At 49.2% G+C, this 17,117-nt stretch overlaps 1 protein-coding gene across 2 annotated transcripts; it reads right to left on the bottom strand.

Moving 5' to 3' along the window:
• Positions 1-6,565: 6,565 nt before the first annotated feature.
• Neu2 (neuraminidase 2) lies at positions 6,566-16,635 on the bottom strand. 2 transcript variants are annotated; one of them, XM_052749305.1, is made up of 3 exons: positions 16,537-16,635; positions 9,652-9,863; positions 6,566-7,860 (listed from the first exon to the last, which is right to left on the bottom strand). In XM_052749305.1, the coding sequence occupies exons 2-3, from the start codon at positions 9,850-9,852 to the stop codon at positions 6,922-6,924; spliced, it is 1,140 nt and encodes a 379-aa protein (XP_052605265.1). In that variant the 5' UTR covers positions 9,853-9,863; positions 16,537-16,635; the 3' UTR covers positions 6,566-6,921. The 2 variants fall into 2 exon arrangements, with proteins under 2 accessions (XP_052605265.1, XP_052605264.1); XM_052749304.1 differs by lacking the exon at positions 16,537-16,635 and adding an exon at positions 9,967-10,327.
• Between the last annotated feature and the right edge of the window lie 482 nt (positions 16,636-17,117).

Below are 17,117 nucleotides of genomic sequence, written 5' to 3' on the forward strand. Positions count from 1 at the left end.
ATTAGATAAGCAGGACTTTGGTGCTGGGCTCTGAGATCCCTCAGCTGAAAGCCTTTATTCTCCCAGAATCCTCTCCCAATTAGAAGCTCCTAAAGCTCCCGGAGCTCAAACTACTATATCCTGTGACTTCAAAGACATAGGAAACCACTACAGTCTCTTCCTAATTCTATTCCCTTCCAGGGACCAGGCAGGAGTCCCCTTTCCTCTGCCTGAGTCCTGAATCTTCTGCCAGTTCTGCCTAGGGTAGCTTTAATCCTGGGAATACAGGCAAGCAAAACCCTGGCCTCCAAATCTGGCTCTACTCCTCTGGCCAGCGCTCAATCTCTGTGGGCCCCAGAGATTCCACCCCCCCTTCTCCCAGTCCTCACGTCTACACACTCAGTCTCACTCTCACTAGGTGTCCACGACCCCATCTGTGGCCCAGGTTCTGGACTTCCTCACAGCTCCTTTCTGCCATCTCTGTCCTGAAATATTCTAGCCAGGCTCCCTGAATCCACTTCAGAGAAATATTCAACCAGGCAGCCCAGTCCTAGAATAATCCACATGTCCAAACAATACAGTAGCCAGGGACTTCTAGACCTCTGCCGAGCCTTATTCGCTTCCAGACCTCTGCTGCTCACCAAAGCCTTCCTTTCCCAGTCTCATGTCTCATGCTCTTCTGGCCAGAAAACACCTTCTCTGCCTGTAGCCTGAAAATCTGTGTTGCTGGCTAGACCTCCCTCAAGGCTCACACCCCCACACCTTACTGTCTTTGTGGATAATCCCAGAGGCATTTACACCCTACTCATGTGAAATCTCCCATCTTCATGTAAAAACCTGTTCTGCCACATGCATCACCTACCCAGATTGTTGCCACCAAGCCGAAGGGTGACATCCTCATTGCCACCTCTTTCCACCACCCACATCCGATGAGTTCTATAATGCCTTGGGATTCACTTCCTTCAGGCCTTGCCTCCATCTGTCTATGCACCATGGCCTCTGGACTATTTCAAGAGGACCTTTCCTCGGCCATCTTCCCACTGCCGTCTCCTCACGTGTCTACAGGGGCCGTCTTTCTGACAACCAAGTCCCCCAGATTCAAACCTTGTCTGTTTTTCTCCATCCTGGGGTAAAATGCCAGCTTCCTGCTCGTCACACCAAGCTCCCCCTTGCCTCCTTCCCTGAGCCTGCTCTTCTGCTCTCCCTCTGCCAGATTCCCTCTACATTTCAGGACCAAGTCAGAACCCTGTGTGTCTCTTCACTCGTGCATTCAGCAGATCTGTTTGAGAGCCTGCTTCCAGACACATCAGGGAATAAACTCTGTGCCTCCTAGAGCATGCTGGGATTTCTTGGCGCCTTCTTGTTTATGGACCATGATACTTACCAAAAGGCTAACCTTCCCCGAGCCTGTGTGCTGTTCCTCATGGCCAGGTTAGAAAGAGGCAGACTCGAGTCTGTCCTGGCCTCTCCTCAGCCCGTGAGGTCATGAGTGAGAGACTTCTTCCTCCTGTCTTAGTCTCTTCCTTGGTAAAGTGGGGGGATGACAGTGGCCCCTGACAGCCAGGAGGATCAGATCATGCATGGACTGCCACGGGTTTGAAATCTGGTACATGGCAGCCCTTTTAGACTCTCCCTTCAGTACATTGCAAAACATGTAAGTCTGCAATATGTGTCTGACTGAATTCAAGGAGAAAAGGCCTGAGAAGCCAGCAAATCAGATTCCGGTCAAAACCACATTCAGAACATGCCTGAAAGATCTAGAAGAAAAGAAGAGCTTCTTGTAAGGAAGCAGCACGGGACAGGAGACCGCTGCTGCCGGGGCATCTGACTGGAGCGTGGGCACAGGCCCTGACTGCCCCACCCACCACCTTCCTGTGTAAAGGATTGGAGATGAGGCAGTGGCCAGTGTCTGAGGTCTTTGAGCTTCAGGGCCATGGTGGGCTTGGGCTGAAGGGGCCTGATTCAGGCTAAGCCAGGACCTATGTGACTTATCAAGTCACCCGGCCTCCCAGACACTGTTCCAACCCCGGCCAGATAAACAGTCAGGCTGGGTTTTTTTTTTTGGTTTTTCGAGACAGGGTTTCTCTGTGTAGCTTTGCACCTTTTCTGGGACTCACTTGGTAGCCCAGGCTGGCCTCGAACTCACAGAGATCCGCCTGGCTCTGCCTTCCGAGTGCTGGGATTAAAGACGTGCGCCACCACTGCCCGGCCAGGCTGGGTTATTAATACCAGGGCACTTAGAACTCTGTGAGTCTGGAACTTTCTATGTTTGTCCACTTTGGGTATTTTACGTAGATTATCCACCACCAGGAAGAAAATAGGGACTGAGATTTATGACTTCAACAACAAATGAATGATGGAGTCAATATTTCTGGGTATTTGAAGTTTTAGAAAGTCACTGCATGACATTTTAGTTCAAAATGGGGAGTTGTGTTTCTCTTTGTGAATGTGTTCTGAGAGCTTTTGGATGTTTAATCTGACTCAGTAGTACCTTTTAGAGGGGTTGATTTACAGAAACAATCCCCAATAAAGAACAAGATATGTCCCCAAAGATGTTTTCTCCAGTGTTATTTATAACCAAAAGGAGGGGTGGCCTTGGCGTCTAGCAGAGGAGTGGGAGGTGAAGTCATCCGTGCTGCGTCTGTTGGCATCTCCCCTTCTGCAGGAGAGCTGCAGGGGGACACGCTCACTGTACCTCACGGCAAGGAAGACAAGCACAATTCTAGTTCAGTGCGGAAATGCAATCTGGTTTGGGAGGAAGGGAGACGCTATCAGGTTAAAGAAAGAAGAAAATGTGGTCATTGGGATATTTCCCCCCTCTTTCTAATCTCCAAACATTGGTGCCTATGCTTTAAAAACCCTCTCTAAAAGCAGTACAAAAAAACGGCATTTTGGAAAAGCAGCACCAGAAGTACACCCAGCGCTCTCATCTCTTCTTTGGGCAGCACATTTGAACACTGGATCCTTCCCTCATTCTCACGCCTGCTGGTGAGATGTGGTGAGATGCGGGCAGTAGTGAGCACCCAGATCTGCTTGGCTCTGAGAGTGTCGCCGCCTTCTTCGGCTGTCAGTGAGGAAAGGTGACTTTGTATCTTGGGTCCTGGCATCTGGGCTGGTGAGCCTGCAGACCGGGGTCCACAGCAGCATATGCTAGCTCCGCTTCCTCAGGTGCGGAGATGAAGGAAGGGCAAGGACCAGCTCAGTGCCCATGGGCTCCAGAGGTAGGCCAATAGGACCCTGTACCCCAGAACCTGGAGAACACTTGTACTTTGTGGATGTTCAGATGTCAGCATGTGGTTCTAAGGTTGGCAAACGCGGCTGCTTTCCTGGCCCTGCCCTTCACTAACTAAGCAATTTGGAGGAAGTCATCACACCCCCCTGTCTTAGTCAGTGTTCTATTGCTGTGAAGAGACACCATGACCAAGGCAAGGCTTAGAAACAAAGCATTTAACTGGGGGCTTGCCTACAGACATTGAACAGTTCTGGGCTGCCAGCCTCAAGCGTGGACTAGGGGATGAACATGCACTAGTTACTCATGTGTGTGCACATCACACACACACACACACACACACACACACACACACACACACACACACACACACACACCAAGAGGTAGCACTGTATTCAAGATTGGCCAGCGTTCCCCCAACAACGTGGCGTAAGTTAGACACAAATTTGTTATAGTAAAAACCCTATCACTAAATGTGCTGAATACATCCTGATTTGGATGCTAGACTAGTAAAAATAATGTCCAGGGAAAAACTGGTGAAATCAGAATAAAGTCCAGAGTCTAGTTACTAGTCTCACACTAACGTGAGAGTCTCAGTCTGACAAGCAGGCTGCGGTTACATAAGACTTCAACTTGAGGGAAATGGGGTGTGCTGTTTCTGGCTTTGTAATGTTTCTGTAAATCTAAGATTCTTCCAAAATTAAAAAAATTAGATTCCATCCCAGAGTTTTCAAAATCCACTGTTGAAGTTAAATTGTTCACTTCAACTTCCTTCTCTTTAGGACGTAACTCATGTGCTCTGCCGCCTGGATGCACACGGATCACAGAATCCAGCTGTGGATGGAACTGACCAGCTAGCCAGCTACAGGCGAAGTAACTATGACTGGAATCCACAGCCCCCCCCCTCTTCCAGGCGACAGCTCCCCCATCAGAAGTAGCCAGCGTCCTGATGGATGTATTATAGGTTCGTTGCTTTGCCCCTCCCCTGCATGAGAACTTTAGATTCTGCACTCATGTCAAGTATGGGCTCTGTCGGCTTCCTTCCTTCCCTCGGCACACTGTGTGACAGTTACCCATGCCACAGTGTGAAGTAGTGGCTCATTCTCTGATGGCTGTATAGTCTACCAGGTGTCCACTCAATCTGTGGACACATGGATTACTTTCAGGTCGACTGTTTCTCTATGGCTGCTATAGACAAACTTCCCGTCTTTGGTGGATTCAGGCCCTCATTTCTCAGATAATCATTTCCGAGTTGGGATTACTGCATCACAGATTGGCATGTGAAGCTTTAGGGACTCCTACTGAACAATTTCCTAAGTGGTTGCACCAGTAACTCCTCTTCCAAAAATGTACAGGTGCTCCAATGGCTCTAGATCCCTGCCAGTCCTAGATGCTACTGACTTAAAATCTCAATCATTTTAATGGCTAAGTTTTAATCTGCATTACCCCAAGGACTAATGTGGTAAGCATTTCCCCGTGTGTTTAGCAACCTTTAGAATATCCTCTTTGGGAAAGGGCCTGTTTGAGGCATTTGCCCATTTTTATTGGGCTGGTTGGTTTTCCTATTAGTTTCTGGATTATAGACAGGGATCCTTTGTCAGATATGCATGTCATAAATATCTCCTCCCTATTGACAGCTTATATTTTTACTTTTTAAATGGTATCTTTTGGTGAATGGGTCAATTCAGCTCTAACCAAATCAATTTTTTTCAAACTAGAAGACTTTGGCATTTGTATTTAAAACTAGAAGGAATTCTAGGAATATATATGTCCATGGTTTTCGATCCTTGTGTTCATTAGAATAACTTGAGATTTTGATGAAATACCACTCCCTGGGTCCCAGTGCCCCAGATTCTGAATCAGCTGGACCAAGTGAGACCCTGGTATCAGAACCGTTGAGAAGCTCCCCAGGGAGTTCTAACAGGCAAGTAGTGCCTAGAGAATGCCTTTCAGTCTCAAGAGACGTGTGGCTCCTCTAACTCTCCCAGCTTTCTGAGGATAGACTTGGGTAAGATCTTTTGACCAGTGTAATAATTATTAGGACCCCTTGCACTCACAGAGTATCTGGATCTGGACAGTGTTCTGGGGGGGGGGGGTCATCTGCCTGGCTGCATGCCAAGCCCTCCATCTCCTGCACTCAGCCCAGGAGCTATCCTAGCTTCTCTGAATGCTTTTCAAGGTACCAGGTGGGAATCCCCCCAAACAGAGGAACTAGCTTTTCTTCTAGCTTTTCTTCTAGCTAGCTGGATTAAACCCTGACAAGGAGAGGCAGCATTTTATTAGGGGCCCCTACTGCCTTCCTCCAACAAAGCACACACCTCTGGCTTCCACACTTGCTGAGACAAAGATGCCACTCAGTTATACCTGTGACTAGTGTCACTGGGGTGATGAACAAGGGTCTGGTAAGGCCATGGGCAAGCCTCTTGTAGGATATGAGGCTCTTAACACAAAGGCACAGAGGCCTCTAACAGTCCCAGGGGATCAGAGAGAAGTCAGCCTCCTCTGTTGGTCACCCCTTGGGACAGCCTGGGAGAGTCTTCTCTCTGCTATTTCTTTGATAAGAACCACACTAACTTAGCATCCCTGTCTGCTTCCTTCACGGCCACATGGCTCTCCCATCACCACAGACGTGAGTATCCCAAAGCAGCCCTATACCTCTAATATTCATCCAACAGCCCTGCCCCTGTCCACCCCTGATTCTTCCAAACTCATTGATCCGTCAGAACCACCTTCCTACTTTCAGCCCATCATCTGCATGGAAAAGCCATGTTTAAGATGCTGCAGTGGGTGGAGAGAGGGTCCCCAAGACACAACTAATGCCCAGCCTCTGGAAAAGTAACTGGATGTAGGAAAGGTATCTTTGCTGATGTGATGAAGGATGTGGGGAATGAACCCATTCTGGATCATCTGGTGGACTCTAAACCAACCAGCACTTGTCTTGAGTGACAGTGGGGAGAACATAGGAGGAGGCAGCCATGTGAAGTCAGAGTCCAAGGAGGTAATGATGCAGCCATAAGCTGTGAAAAATGACAGGAATTGCTCGAAGCTATCAGAATGCGGGGAGGGAAGAAGACCCTGCTCTGGAGGCGCTCAGAGAACATGGCTTGCAAGCTTGAGAGCTGCGAAACCCTCCCCATTGTTTCCTACCTCCAAGCTGGAGGTGATTTGTTAGAACATTCCTCAGAGATTAGTACAATCGCTTAGCAGGTTCAAAAAGCAGTGTTTTGACGCTGTCTACTCTAAAGCATTGGCAAAGACACCACACACACACACACACAGATATTGAGGTCTTTGTTAATTCATATCTTTGGCTCAACATTTCCCCAGGGACGCTGTGAACATTTTTCCAGGAAGAAATAGGCTGAATTAGATAATTTATTAAGACTCATCCAAAAAAAACCAGGAGTGGGGAGACGGGCGAGCTAAGCTGGCCCATTGACAGCTGACATGCAGAGTGACAGAGTGAGTATGCTGTACCGCCTTCCCTGTCAAGAGGCGGGAGAAAGTCAGCTCCTTTGCTTTCTGGGCTGGGATCAGAACCCACTGAGGAGGCTGGAACAGCAAAGCCTGTGAAGAACCAAGAGACCAAGCTCTCTGCATACTCACAAGGAAGGGGACCAAGAGCTGGATTCAAAAGTCTAGAGGAAGCTGGAAGGAAAGAGAGGTGAGTATTTTGAGGCACACAGGAGCACTTTGGGCCATATGCAGCAAGATCACTGGGCACCAAAAACTTGTGGGAAAGCTTGCTTCAGGGTAAACATGAGGAAAATGATCTCTTCATAGTTATCTGATTCATACAGACACCCAAACTGTGGGGAGCCATCAGGGCCATGCCCCATATTCTGCAAGTCTGAGTAGGCACAGGTGCCTGTGGCCAGCAGAGTGGGCTCTGACCAGGCCTTGGGGTCCAGTGGCTTCTGGTTGAGGTACACACCCAGGTTGGTCCTCTGTAAGGAGTTCGTAGGGTGGGTATACAGCAGCCACACATCTAAGGCATCTGCCCCTGAGGTGGGGTTGGGGAAGGCAATCACACTTCCTTGGCAGCCTTTGGGAGGCTCCACAAGTTTACTCACTACCTGGTTGTCCTGGAAATCCAGGCCACCGTTAGGACTTTGTGCCTGGACCCTGGCTCCCAGGGTGCTCCTAGCATTGAGATAGACCACCCTCTGAGCTCCAGTGCCAACCTCAGCCACCTGGCACTCCAGTGAGTTCTGGGACACAAAGTGGCCTCGCTCCCACGTGTGCCCGTGGTCGTGGCTGAGGAAGCAGAAGGCAGAGGGGGCAGGCACGTGGATAGGGTGTAGTTTTCGGTAGGCGTAAGCAGGCACCAGCAGGCTCCCGGTTGTGTTTCGCAGCTGCAGACAGTGCCCAGGACCCACACCAAATGTGGCCCAGTCCTGGTGGGTGCTGCCAATGGCGGTATCTGTGAGGTCCTGGACGGGGCTCCAGGTCTTCCCATGGTCGTTACTGGTGATGTGACACAGGCGTGTGACATTAACCCTGGTCTGGAGCTGGTGGTGTTCTGATACATGCCCAGGGACGGTGATGAAGAAAAGGAAGAGGGTCCTTGTGTGCTTGTCATACAAGGGACATGGGTTCATGGAGCGGTGGCCCTCCAGCCGGGCTTGGGTCACCACCTCCTCAGCTTGCCACTGAATGTGAGGAGAGGGAAGAAAGAGAAATACAAACTTGAGATTGCCGTGACAATGACAGGGGTTACTCTGGGGGTCCATGGGGCAGCTGTACCTTAGAGCCAAAGGCCGTGAAAGGACTACTTCACCTACCGATTGCCACCAGAGCAGCTGGAGCCAGGTCCCTCTCCCTCTCTCAAAACCCCTCCTTCCTCCCTGAAGGCTCTGTTACTTGGATCCCCACCAACAGATATTTGCAGAACACCCGTGATGTGCCAGACCCCCAAGACACAAAGATAACTCGGGGGCCGGCAGATGGTTCAGCAAGTTAAGGTACATGCCACCAAGCCTGATGACTTGAGTTCAGTCTCCAGCGCCAACACGATGGAACAAGAGAATTGACTCACTCAAGTGCACGCATAGACAAACAAGCAAGTAAATGTGATTTAAAAAATTGTAAGGCCGGGCGGCGGTGGCGCATGCCTTTAATCCCAGCACTTGGGAGGCAGAGGCAGGCGGATCTCTGAGTTTGAGGCCAGCCTGGTCTACAGAGTGAGATCCAGGACAGGCTCCAAAGCTATACAGAGAAACCCTGTCTCGAAAAACCAAAACAAACAAACAAACAAACAAATAAATAAATAAATAAATAAATTGTAAGTAACTATGGTAGGAAGCATTCTTTTTTTTTTTTTTTTGTTTTTGTTTTTGTTTTTGTTTTTCGAGACAGGGTTTCTCTGTGTAGCTTTGCGCCTTTCCTGGTACTCGCTTTGGAGACCAGGCTGGCCTCGAACTCACAGAGATCCGCCTGCCTCTGCCTCCCGAGTGCTGGGATTAAAGGCGTGCGCCACCACCACCCGGCCGGTAGGAAGCATTCTTAACCCCATCCTTCCTCTTCCTGGCTGGTCCTGCCTTCTTAAAAGGCAAAGGCTTAGTATGGACCACAACAGGCTGGTTGATGTAAGACAGAAAATGAACGTCACCCTGCATCACCTACTTACGATACTCTACCAATGAACGCAGAGATACTGAAGACTCACACTGAGCTCCCTGCTGCCAGTGCCACATCATGGATGCCACAGCCACACTGTCCATCCCTCTTCCATATCACTTGTCCCAATGCAGGACTCTAAGCACGGCCACTACGCCAGAAGACCAAGGGTCACTGTGTTGCCCAATCCCCCAAAGCTGAAGGAGAAGTGTCAATAGCTCCATTTCATGTTTTGAGAATGAGAGGCCTAAATAGGGTAGCCAAGTTGCCTAAAACCATCCCTTGGATATGGAATGAACCCAGGCCTCAAACTCAGGCCCATTTGCTTCGAGCGCCATGGTTGTGTATAACAATTAGGCACCATTCAAAAGAAACTTTGATGCCATACCATGTAGTTGTGATAAGAGTAATGTTATGAGGGCACACACAATCATCCAATCCCCAGCCCCCAGATTAATTTCCCTCAAAGGGTACCACTCATATTAAATGACAATGAACTGCTCCTTCCTTGGGCTTTCAAGGATGCTGGGAAACTCAGCCATGATGTTTCAGTGATGAAGCATGTGGTCCACCAACAAGACTTGTTCCTGGTGAACCCAAGTGAGTTCTGGGTTGCGCACTAGAGCCCCTTGGCCACCCTGTCCCTAGATGGGCTTCCAGTTGCCTCCCAGGCTTCCTAGATCCCATCTACATCTTAGTCATCAAGGGATGGACTTGCGCCTGTGTTCTGTGAGATCTCCACCTGGTTCCACAGCACCCAGCACCCACATGGGCATGTGTTGAGACATCCCAGCTGAAGCCACTGCAGCTGGGTCCTGCCTTACCTGGACCTGATGGGTGGCTGCGTTGTAGCTTCCTCTTCGTAGGACGAGCAACTCTGCATGCTCATCCGTCTTGGTCAGACGCTTTTCCGCAAAGGCCAGTAGGGTCTTCTGCTTCCGCAGGTAGAGCAGAGCAGGGATTCTGTAAGCATAGACTCCTGTCTGGAACAGCCTCTCCTTCTGCAGGACAGGGCAGGTCGCCATGGGCCTGAGATCTGGGCAGGAAGAGAAGATACATTGTCTGTTATCATACCTGTGCTAAGAGCCAGAGTCATTCAATACAGGTGGCACTCATCTGACTGGCAAGCCAGTTCTTGCCTGGTGGCCTGTCCTCGAAAAGGTTCTGTTTCCTTCCTCACATCCCAAGACCCCATTGCCAGTTGTGTGGTCACTGGCAGGACTCCATCTAGGAACAGAGAAGCGTGTTTTGTATCAGATTCCTGCCATAAGTCAACCGTTCCCCTCGCAACAGACTTGCGGCAACCTTTTGCTGCTACGCCAGAACAGAGTAGAAGAGCTTGCTGAGTGGCACTCTGCAGCTGTCCGGATGCCAAGGAATGACACACGGGAGCCTTTTATAACTCCAGAGCCCTAGAAAGCTGTTCCAGAGAAAAAGTAAATGCCTCCATTCCCCAGGCTCAGCTCCCACAGCTGCCTGCAGCTGATAAACCAGCTGCCCCCACTGTGTGGGTGCCACCCTGAGGCAGGCAGGGGGTGGCTGTGGATCTGGAGAGATAGGCTCTACTTACTAATGGGGCTGGGTGGAGTCCTAGAGGTATAAAAAAATGAACAATAATAATGATAAGTAGTTGCTGTAAAGAACTGGGAAGTCAGGGGATAACTTGGTGACTAAGGTTGACAAAGAGTTGACAGCTAACTTCTTAACTGAAATAACCAGTTGCCAAGGTTATCCTCAACAAAGGCTGTATTTGATGACCTACCTACCCAGAACATAAGAACAGATGTTAAGATAAGATATAAAATCAGGTGCTGGTTGCCCACAGCTTTGATCCCAGCACTCAGGAGGCAGAGGCAGGTGGATCTCTGTGAGTTCAAGGCCAGCCTGGTCTATAGAGTGATTTCCAGGACTACAAGGGCTACACAGAGAAACCCTGTCTCAAGCCCCCACCCCCAATGTCATAAAACATCAGAACCCCTTGTTCCAGCTTGGAGTGAGACCCTCAGGGTCTGTTGAGCCAACTCTGAGACTGAATCTCAGCACCTCGACTCCGTCATACTTACTGCACTCCCTCCCTGCTAAGGGTAATTGTTGCAGGGTATTTGAGCAAACTGTGTAAAGATGTGTTACTGTTTTACCTTGCCTGCCTAAGGCACCTGATTGGTTTAATAAAGAGCTAAATGGCCCACAGCTAGGCAGGAGAGGTTAGGTGGGACTTCTGGGCAGAGAGAGGAACTTGGGATGAATCTATGCATGGAGAGGGATGCCAGTGAGACATGGAGGGAGTCAGACATACAGAATGGGAGGAAAGGTTAAAAGTCATGTGACAGAAGGTAGATTAATAGAAACAGGTTAATTTAAGTTATAAGAGATAACTGGGAACAAGCCTAAGCTAAAAGCCAAGGTTTCATAATTAATAATAATTTGGGGGCTGGAGGCCCAGAAGAAAATCCAACAAGAAAGCTTGCTGCAGGTAATGACTTCAGAAACCTCAACCAAATCGCTGCTGAGGGAGCAACTAGCTTCCTATGACATCTTCCCCATGCTTTACCCTCTGGGGAGGGGAAATGAAAGAGTGGGTCCCGCAAACAGGAGACGGGGCGACCCTGGATTTTTCTACCATGTAGTATATTACTCATTTACAACTTGTTCTTAACCCTTTTTGAGAGGTGTAGTCTTACCAGCCTATTGTTCAAGTCACAATAAATGTTACTGGGACAATGCAGCAAAATGACATTTAGAAGGGCAGATGCTATCTAAGGAAAAATGTGCAGTGGGTGGAGACAAATCTTTGCTTTAAAATGGAGACTTGAAGCTAGCTTTGGTGGCTCACGCCTACACAAGAAGCTGAGGCAGGAAGACTGTTTGGAATTCAAGTCCAGCCTGGGCTGGACTGAGACAGTTTTAAAAAACAGAAAACAAAAAACTAAACAAAACAAAATCTAGGCCTGCAAACTGTAATCTTCCTCCATGGATATAACTGTCATATAGACCTTAATAGGAGAGAGTTGAATACAATTAAAAGGAAAAAATGAGGAGAAAGATGAAGTTTCAGTGTCTTAGAAACTGGATCGATTGCTGAAAAACTGGTCCTTAACGGAAATTCTTCAGTAGCCATATAATCAGATTTAAATGTTGATTTTAGGATGCTCCTGGGGCCAAACTTTCTCCATTTCAATGAGCTGGGCTTCAGTATACAATGTGGGGGTTTAGCCAAGGACATCCATCCACAAAGAGCCTGAGACAGGAAAGGGAGTCAGAGGAGCCACCAGGAGGAGCCAGAAAAGAATCACGCGCTAGTTCTTTGGGCTCAAAGAGGGGAATGTGGCTTCAGAGCAACAGCAGGGGTTGAGAACAAACCCCAGAGGAGGGACCAAGTGGGCTTAGCACAGTGATGTGACAAGAGCTCGTGGTTTAGAGAGAGAGAAGATGGAGTCTGGGAGAGGGATGAAGGCCTCTGGCCAGAACTAGCAACTGTGTCTCCTGGATGGTCCATCCTACAGAGAAGGACCACTTTCCATTTTCAAAAGGGATGCATAGTACACAATTCAGCTTCTCAAAGAACCATACAATGATTTCAGAGGACCCTCCTAAGGCTGTGCAGACATTGCCACGATCAGATTCCAGATGTTTTCGTTGCCCATCGACACATCCTGTAACTGTGAGATCTACCCCAGCCCAAGCTCCAGGAAACCATCAATGTCCTCTCTATCTCTGGCTTTGCCTGTTGTATACATCTTATACAAGTAGTCACCCAGTACACGGTCTTTGTACCTTGCTTCTTTCTCTTGGCATGTTGTTTCTAAGATTCATTCATGTTACGGCAGACATCAGTAATTCATTATTTATGTATTTACTTGTTTGCTGTTTTGAAAAAGGGTCTCTTATACGTGGCCAGGATGACTTCAAATTCCTGGTCCTCAAGCCTCCACTGCACAAGTACGAGAATTAGAGACATGTTCAACCACATCTGGTCTATGCAGTGCTGGACAGTGCTGGGGAGCACACACAAGGCCTCAGCATTCTGGGTGAACACTGTACTCCTGAGTCACCACTGAATCTTTTCCACATCAACTTTACCACTTCCATCTTCTCCCTGGGTGTGAAGGGAGTTCCAGCCCCCCACACTGTAGCCAGCAACTGTCATTGTGTCTTTTCCATTCTGGGCATCCTAGAGGCTGTGTGGGGTTAGCCCGGTGTAGTTTGGGTCGTATTCCATGGTAATTAATGATGTTGAACATCTTTGCATGGCCTTACTGACCACCAGAGTTAGATTTTAGCCTAGAGGCAAGCAGAAGGTTTCTGGGAATGTTTTAGGCAGATGATTGATCCAATCTAAGCAGTTCTAAGGCAGTTCCTTTCTCAGTTTCGAGGAGAGAGAGTAGAAGATGAGCCGCTGTAGTTCTCCATGTGGGACTGGCTGGAAAGCTGGATGAAACAGCCAGTAGCGACTGAAGCAGTGGTGGTGGTGTCTCCTAGAGACTGAGGCAGCAAGAGCTACATATTCAAGAGTAGGTGCTGGTCAGTTTTTGTCAACTTGACACAGACTCGAGTCAACTGGCAAGAGGGAACCTCAGCGGAGGAAATGCCTCCATATATTAGTCTGTGGGTGTGTCTGTGGGGGCATCTTCTTGAACAGTGTTTGATGTGGGGGGCCCTGGCCCTTTATAGGTACCACTCCCGGGGAGGTGGCCTGAGCTGTATAACCAGGCTGGGCAAGACACAAAAGCAAGCCAGGAAGTAAGCAACGCTCCTCCATGGCCTCTGCTTCCGTTCCTGCCCCGAGTGTCTTAGCTTCTCTCTGTGATGGAGTATGACGGGGATGTGCAAGCTGAACAAACTGTTGTCTTTGGTCCTAGTGTTTATCACAAAAACAGCAAGCAAACCAGGACAGGCCCGTCAGTGCTCCCATGGGAAGCTGGGTCCTGGCTTCCACAGGGTCCACGGCTGTACTCTAGATCCCTCCTTTAGTGTCGAACTTCTTTTTTTTTTTTTGGTTTTTTTTCGAGACAGGGTTTCCTGTGTAGCTTTGTGCCTTTCCTGGAACTCGCTTGGTAGCCCAGGCTGGCCTCGAACTCACAGAGACCCGCCTGGCTCTGCCTCCCGAGTGCTGGGATTAAAGGCGTGCGCCACCACCGCCCGGCCGTGTCTAACTTCTTAAGGACGACAACAAATACAGCCATTCCCATCACAGGGGCATATGGTATTCTGGGAACCAGGGATGGACCAGAAATAAAATAGACCAGGAAGCCTGTTCTGAAGAAGTGGGTATTTGATCAGGGATGGAAAGGTCAGTATTATTGCCAATATCTACATGGTGCTTGCCAGGGCTAGGCTCTAGCTGAGCATTTGACAGCAATTACTTCATCTAATCCACAGATCCCCTGCACTCTGCAAGCCCATGAAGCTCAGAGTGATGCCTCTCATAGAGAGATGCGGGAGCAGAGGCAACAGAGCAGTAGGTACCAGCTAATCCCAGTCCATCCAGAGGATACTAGTCTGTCTACGACGTTGATCCCTGTGCATTAGAGACAAGACTGAGCCTAGGAGTGGAGGAGATCAGAGAAAAGGACTTCAAGGTCAGCACAAGATGTCTTACCCACCCCTTCAGCCCAAACTCACACAGTCACTAACAACTTCCCAACCCCCACCCAGATGCTCCTTACAAAAGGCCTTGTGTTCTCTAAGTACCTGATATTTCTAGAAATCCTTGTGAATTGTATTTAGAAACTTTATTACTCGCAAATATTTATTCATCATTTAATCCTCCTGCTACCCCCACATCAGTACCATGTGGCAGACATCAGTACTATGGCCACCAATTAATTAGCCAAGCTGAGTGCAAAGGCACTTCCAAGCTCCATCCTCTGCACTTGAGCCAGTGTCTAGGGCCCTCTGGGGCATCTTGGCACAGCTCTGCCTCCACACAGTGGCAGTTGCTTCCAGATGATGCAATGGGAACAGAGCTAATGTCAAGAGTCAAAAGCGCAGACAGATTCTGAGGCCAAGGAGAGATGACTCAGTCAATAAGATGCTCACCTCGACAGCATGAGGACCTGAGTTCTAGCCTAGGAACTGGTGTAAAAAGCCAAGCCTGACACTGTATCCTTGTAACCCCAGGGAAGGCGGGGACAGGCAGATCCCTGGGACTCCCTGGCCAGCCAGCCTAGCTAAAGTATGAGTTTCCAGTAAAGTGAGAGACCCTGAATGACACCCAAGGTTGACTTCTGGCCCCCACACTTAACCCACCCACATAGTGCCGCTCCACCTTCCCCAAACTCCGGTTTGGGACCTTGGTACTCTTAAAAAGATTGTTCACTGTTGGAAAAGTTTCTCTCTCCTCATAGTAAGCAGCAGGCTAGTGAGGCAGCCACAGAGGTCCCCTCCACAGGCAGTGAATGAGCCTGGATGGGACCCGGCAGAGGCTGGAGAATAGACAGGGGCCTCAGCATAAGCCAAGACTTATTACAGTGGACCAGCAATGAGAAAGATGATGCCATCACGTTCCATGCAAGAAACTGCCAGTAGATCAGAAAGGACTGTATAACAGCAATTTCATCTGGGCCTCCCTAAGGCTACCCAAGGCTTACTGACCCTGCTCTGACCACCAAGCTCAGAGAGTCTTCCGTGAGGAAGCTCACTTCTCTCACATCTCCAGGCAAGCAGGCATCAGCGCTCTGTCACAGCTGTGAGGAAATTGAAAAGTGGGTCACAAAGGTGGTAGGTGGCTCCCCACAAGTACACAGCCTCGGGTGGTGGAGCATGTGGCTCTGAGCCTGGATCTGCCAGATTCCACAACCCACACACTCCAGAGACATTCAGCCAAGGGTCTCACTGCCTCCTCTTCCATTCCTGCTGGGGTACAGCCCGGCACATATCCTGCAAAGCCAGAGATCTCATTGCTGGTTCACTTGCTCTCTTCAAGAGATGCTTGATAATTTATAAACTGGCACCTTCTAAGTACTAGAAACATAAGCAACCAGGCCCCGGCCCCACCCTCCAGGACCCCAAAGAACATCCAAATGTCAGTAGTTATGGGGAAGGATGAAGGGGTCTGTGTTGCTTTCCACAGAAAAGCCTTTGTTCCAAGTTAGTTTTTCTAGTTAGTCTGAGTTAGTGAGTTTTCAGTTGTTCTGAAGTAGTCTAGATGGACACTGCCTATTGGCTCCAGCCCTGGAAAGGTGCCTTTTCTCCAAGGAATAGCAGTTGTCTACCCTGGGCAAATGATGGCACCAGGAAAGCAGCCTTGTTCAGGGTCATCAGCCCAAAGTGTGGTCAGCCTCTCCCCCAAGTAAAACCACCTCCAGCCAGTTCAACAACTCCAACTCCACCTGGATCGAGTGTTTGGTGGGAATCCAGTCCTAAACTGATGGGGGCTTTGAATCACACAGAACTGACACACTGAGCACTCTCTTTAGAAGCTTAGAGCAACAGTCATTTAAGAGCAGAATCATCTGGTCAGTGGCTGATCGAGTCTCCTTCCCCAACCTGTCCCCATCCTACATGCCCTCAGAGTACCCAAGCACCCATGAAGGTGTGCGTTCCACGAGCACGGGCTCAGATACTATGTCACCAGCATACTCTTTAAATTGCTCTCACTGGAAGCTTTCCCACACACCTTGACATCACTTCCCACGATGCCCTGGCAGCAAGAACGCCTGTTTATGTCAACAGAGAGACATATTGGTCAATGTAGAGATAAGCCATACCTCCAGGAGCGTGTGCCACGCAGGATCCAGGGAAGTCTGGACTTGGAAGGACAGAGGCAGTGGGAATCTGGTTTCTAGAAGGTTGCCGTGGCTCCTGTAGTCTCCCTGGCCTTGACTCCAGTCTCAGCCCTCGTCAGTTCATGCCTATATACACCTAAAGGAGTCCTCCTATTTGCCTCCCACTCATCTGACAAGGCACACTTCAGGGACAATGTCAGCATCTAGGCCCAGCCCTGGCATAATTAGGATGCGGTTTCTCATTAGTCTGGAAGAAGTCTGCCAGCTACCAACCCAGTCACTCCTGAATCAGATGACCTGGGGCAGTGTGAGTCAAGTTGTTTCTTCAAATGGATACATTGAGCAACTCGTGCTCAGTGGGAGCAGACTTCCTGGGGTTTAGAAAAATGTCATGTTCCCTGGGGAGCAACAGGTTGGAGCCACATAGAGCTTGGCTGCCATTTTGGCTCAGCTGTCGATAGCCAAATGACCCCTTAGACCCTCAGGTTCTCAGAAAATAAAGATGAAAAACTCCATGTGGATCTTGAGCAGCATGAAAGCGCTCCGAGTCAGAATGGAGTCCC

Source organism: Peromyscus californicus, unplaced genomic scaffold (genome assembly GCF_007827085.1).
Source record: "Peromyscus californicus insignis strain IS unplaced genomic scaffold, ASM782708v3 Scaffold_21__1_contigs__length_65335640, whole genome shotgun sequence".
NCBI lineage: Eukaryota > Metazoa > Chordata > Mammalia > Rodentia > Cricetidae > Peromyscus > Peromyscus californicus.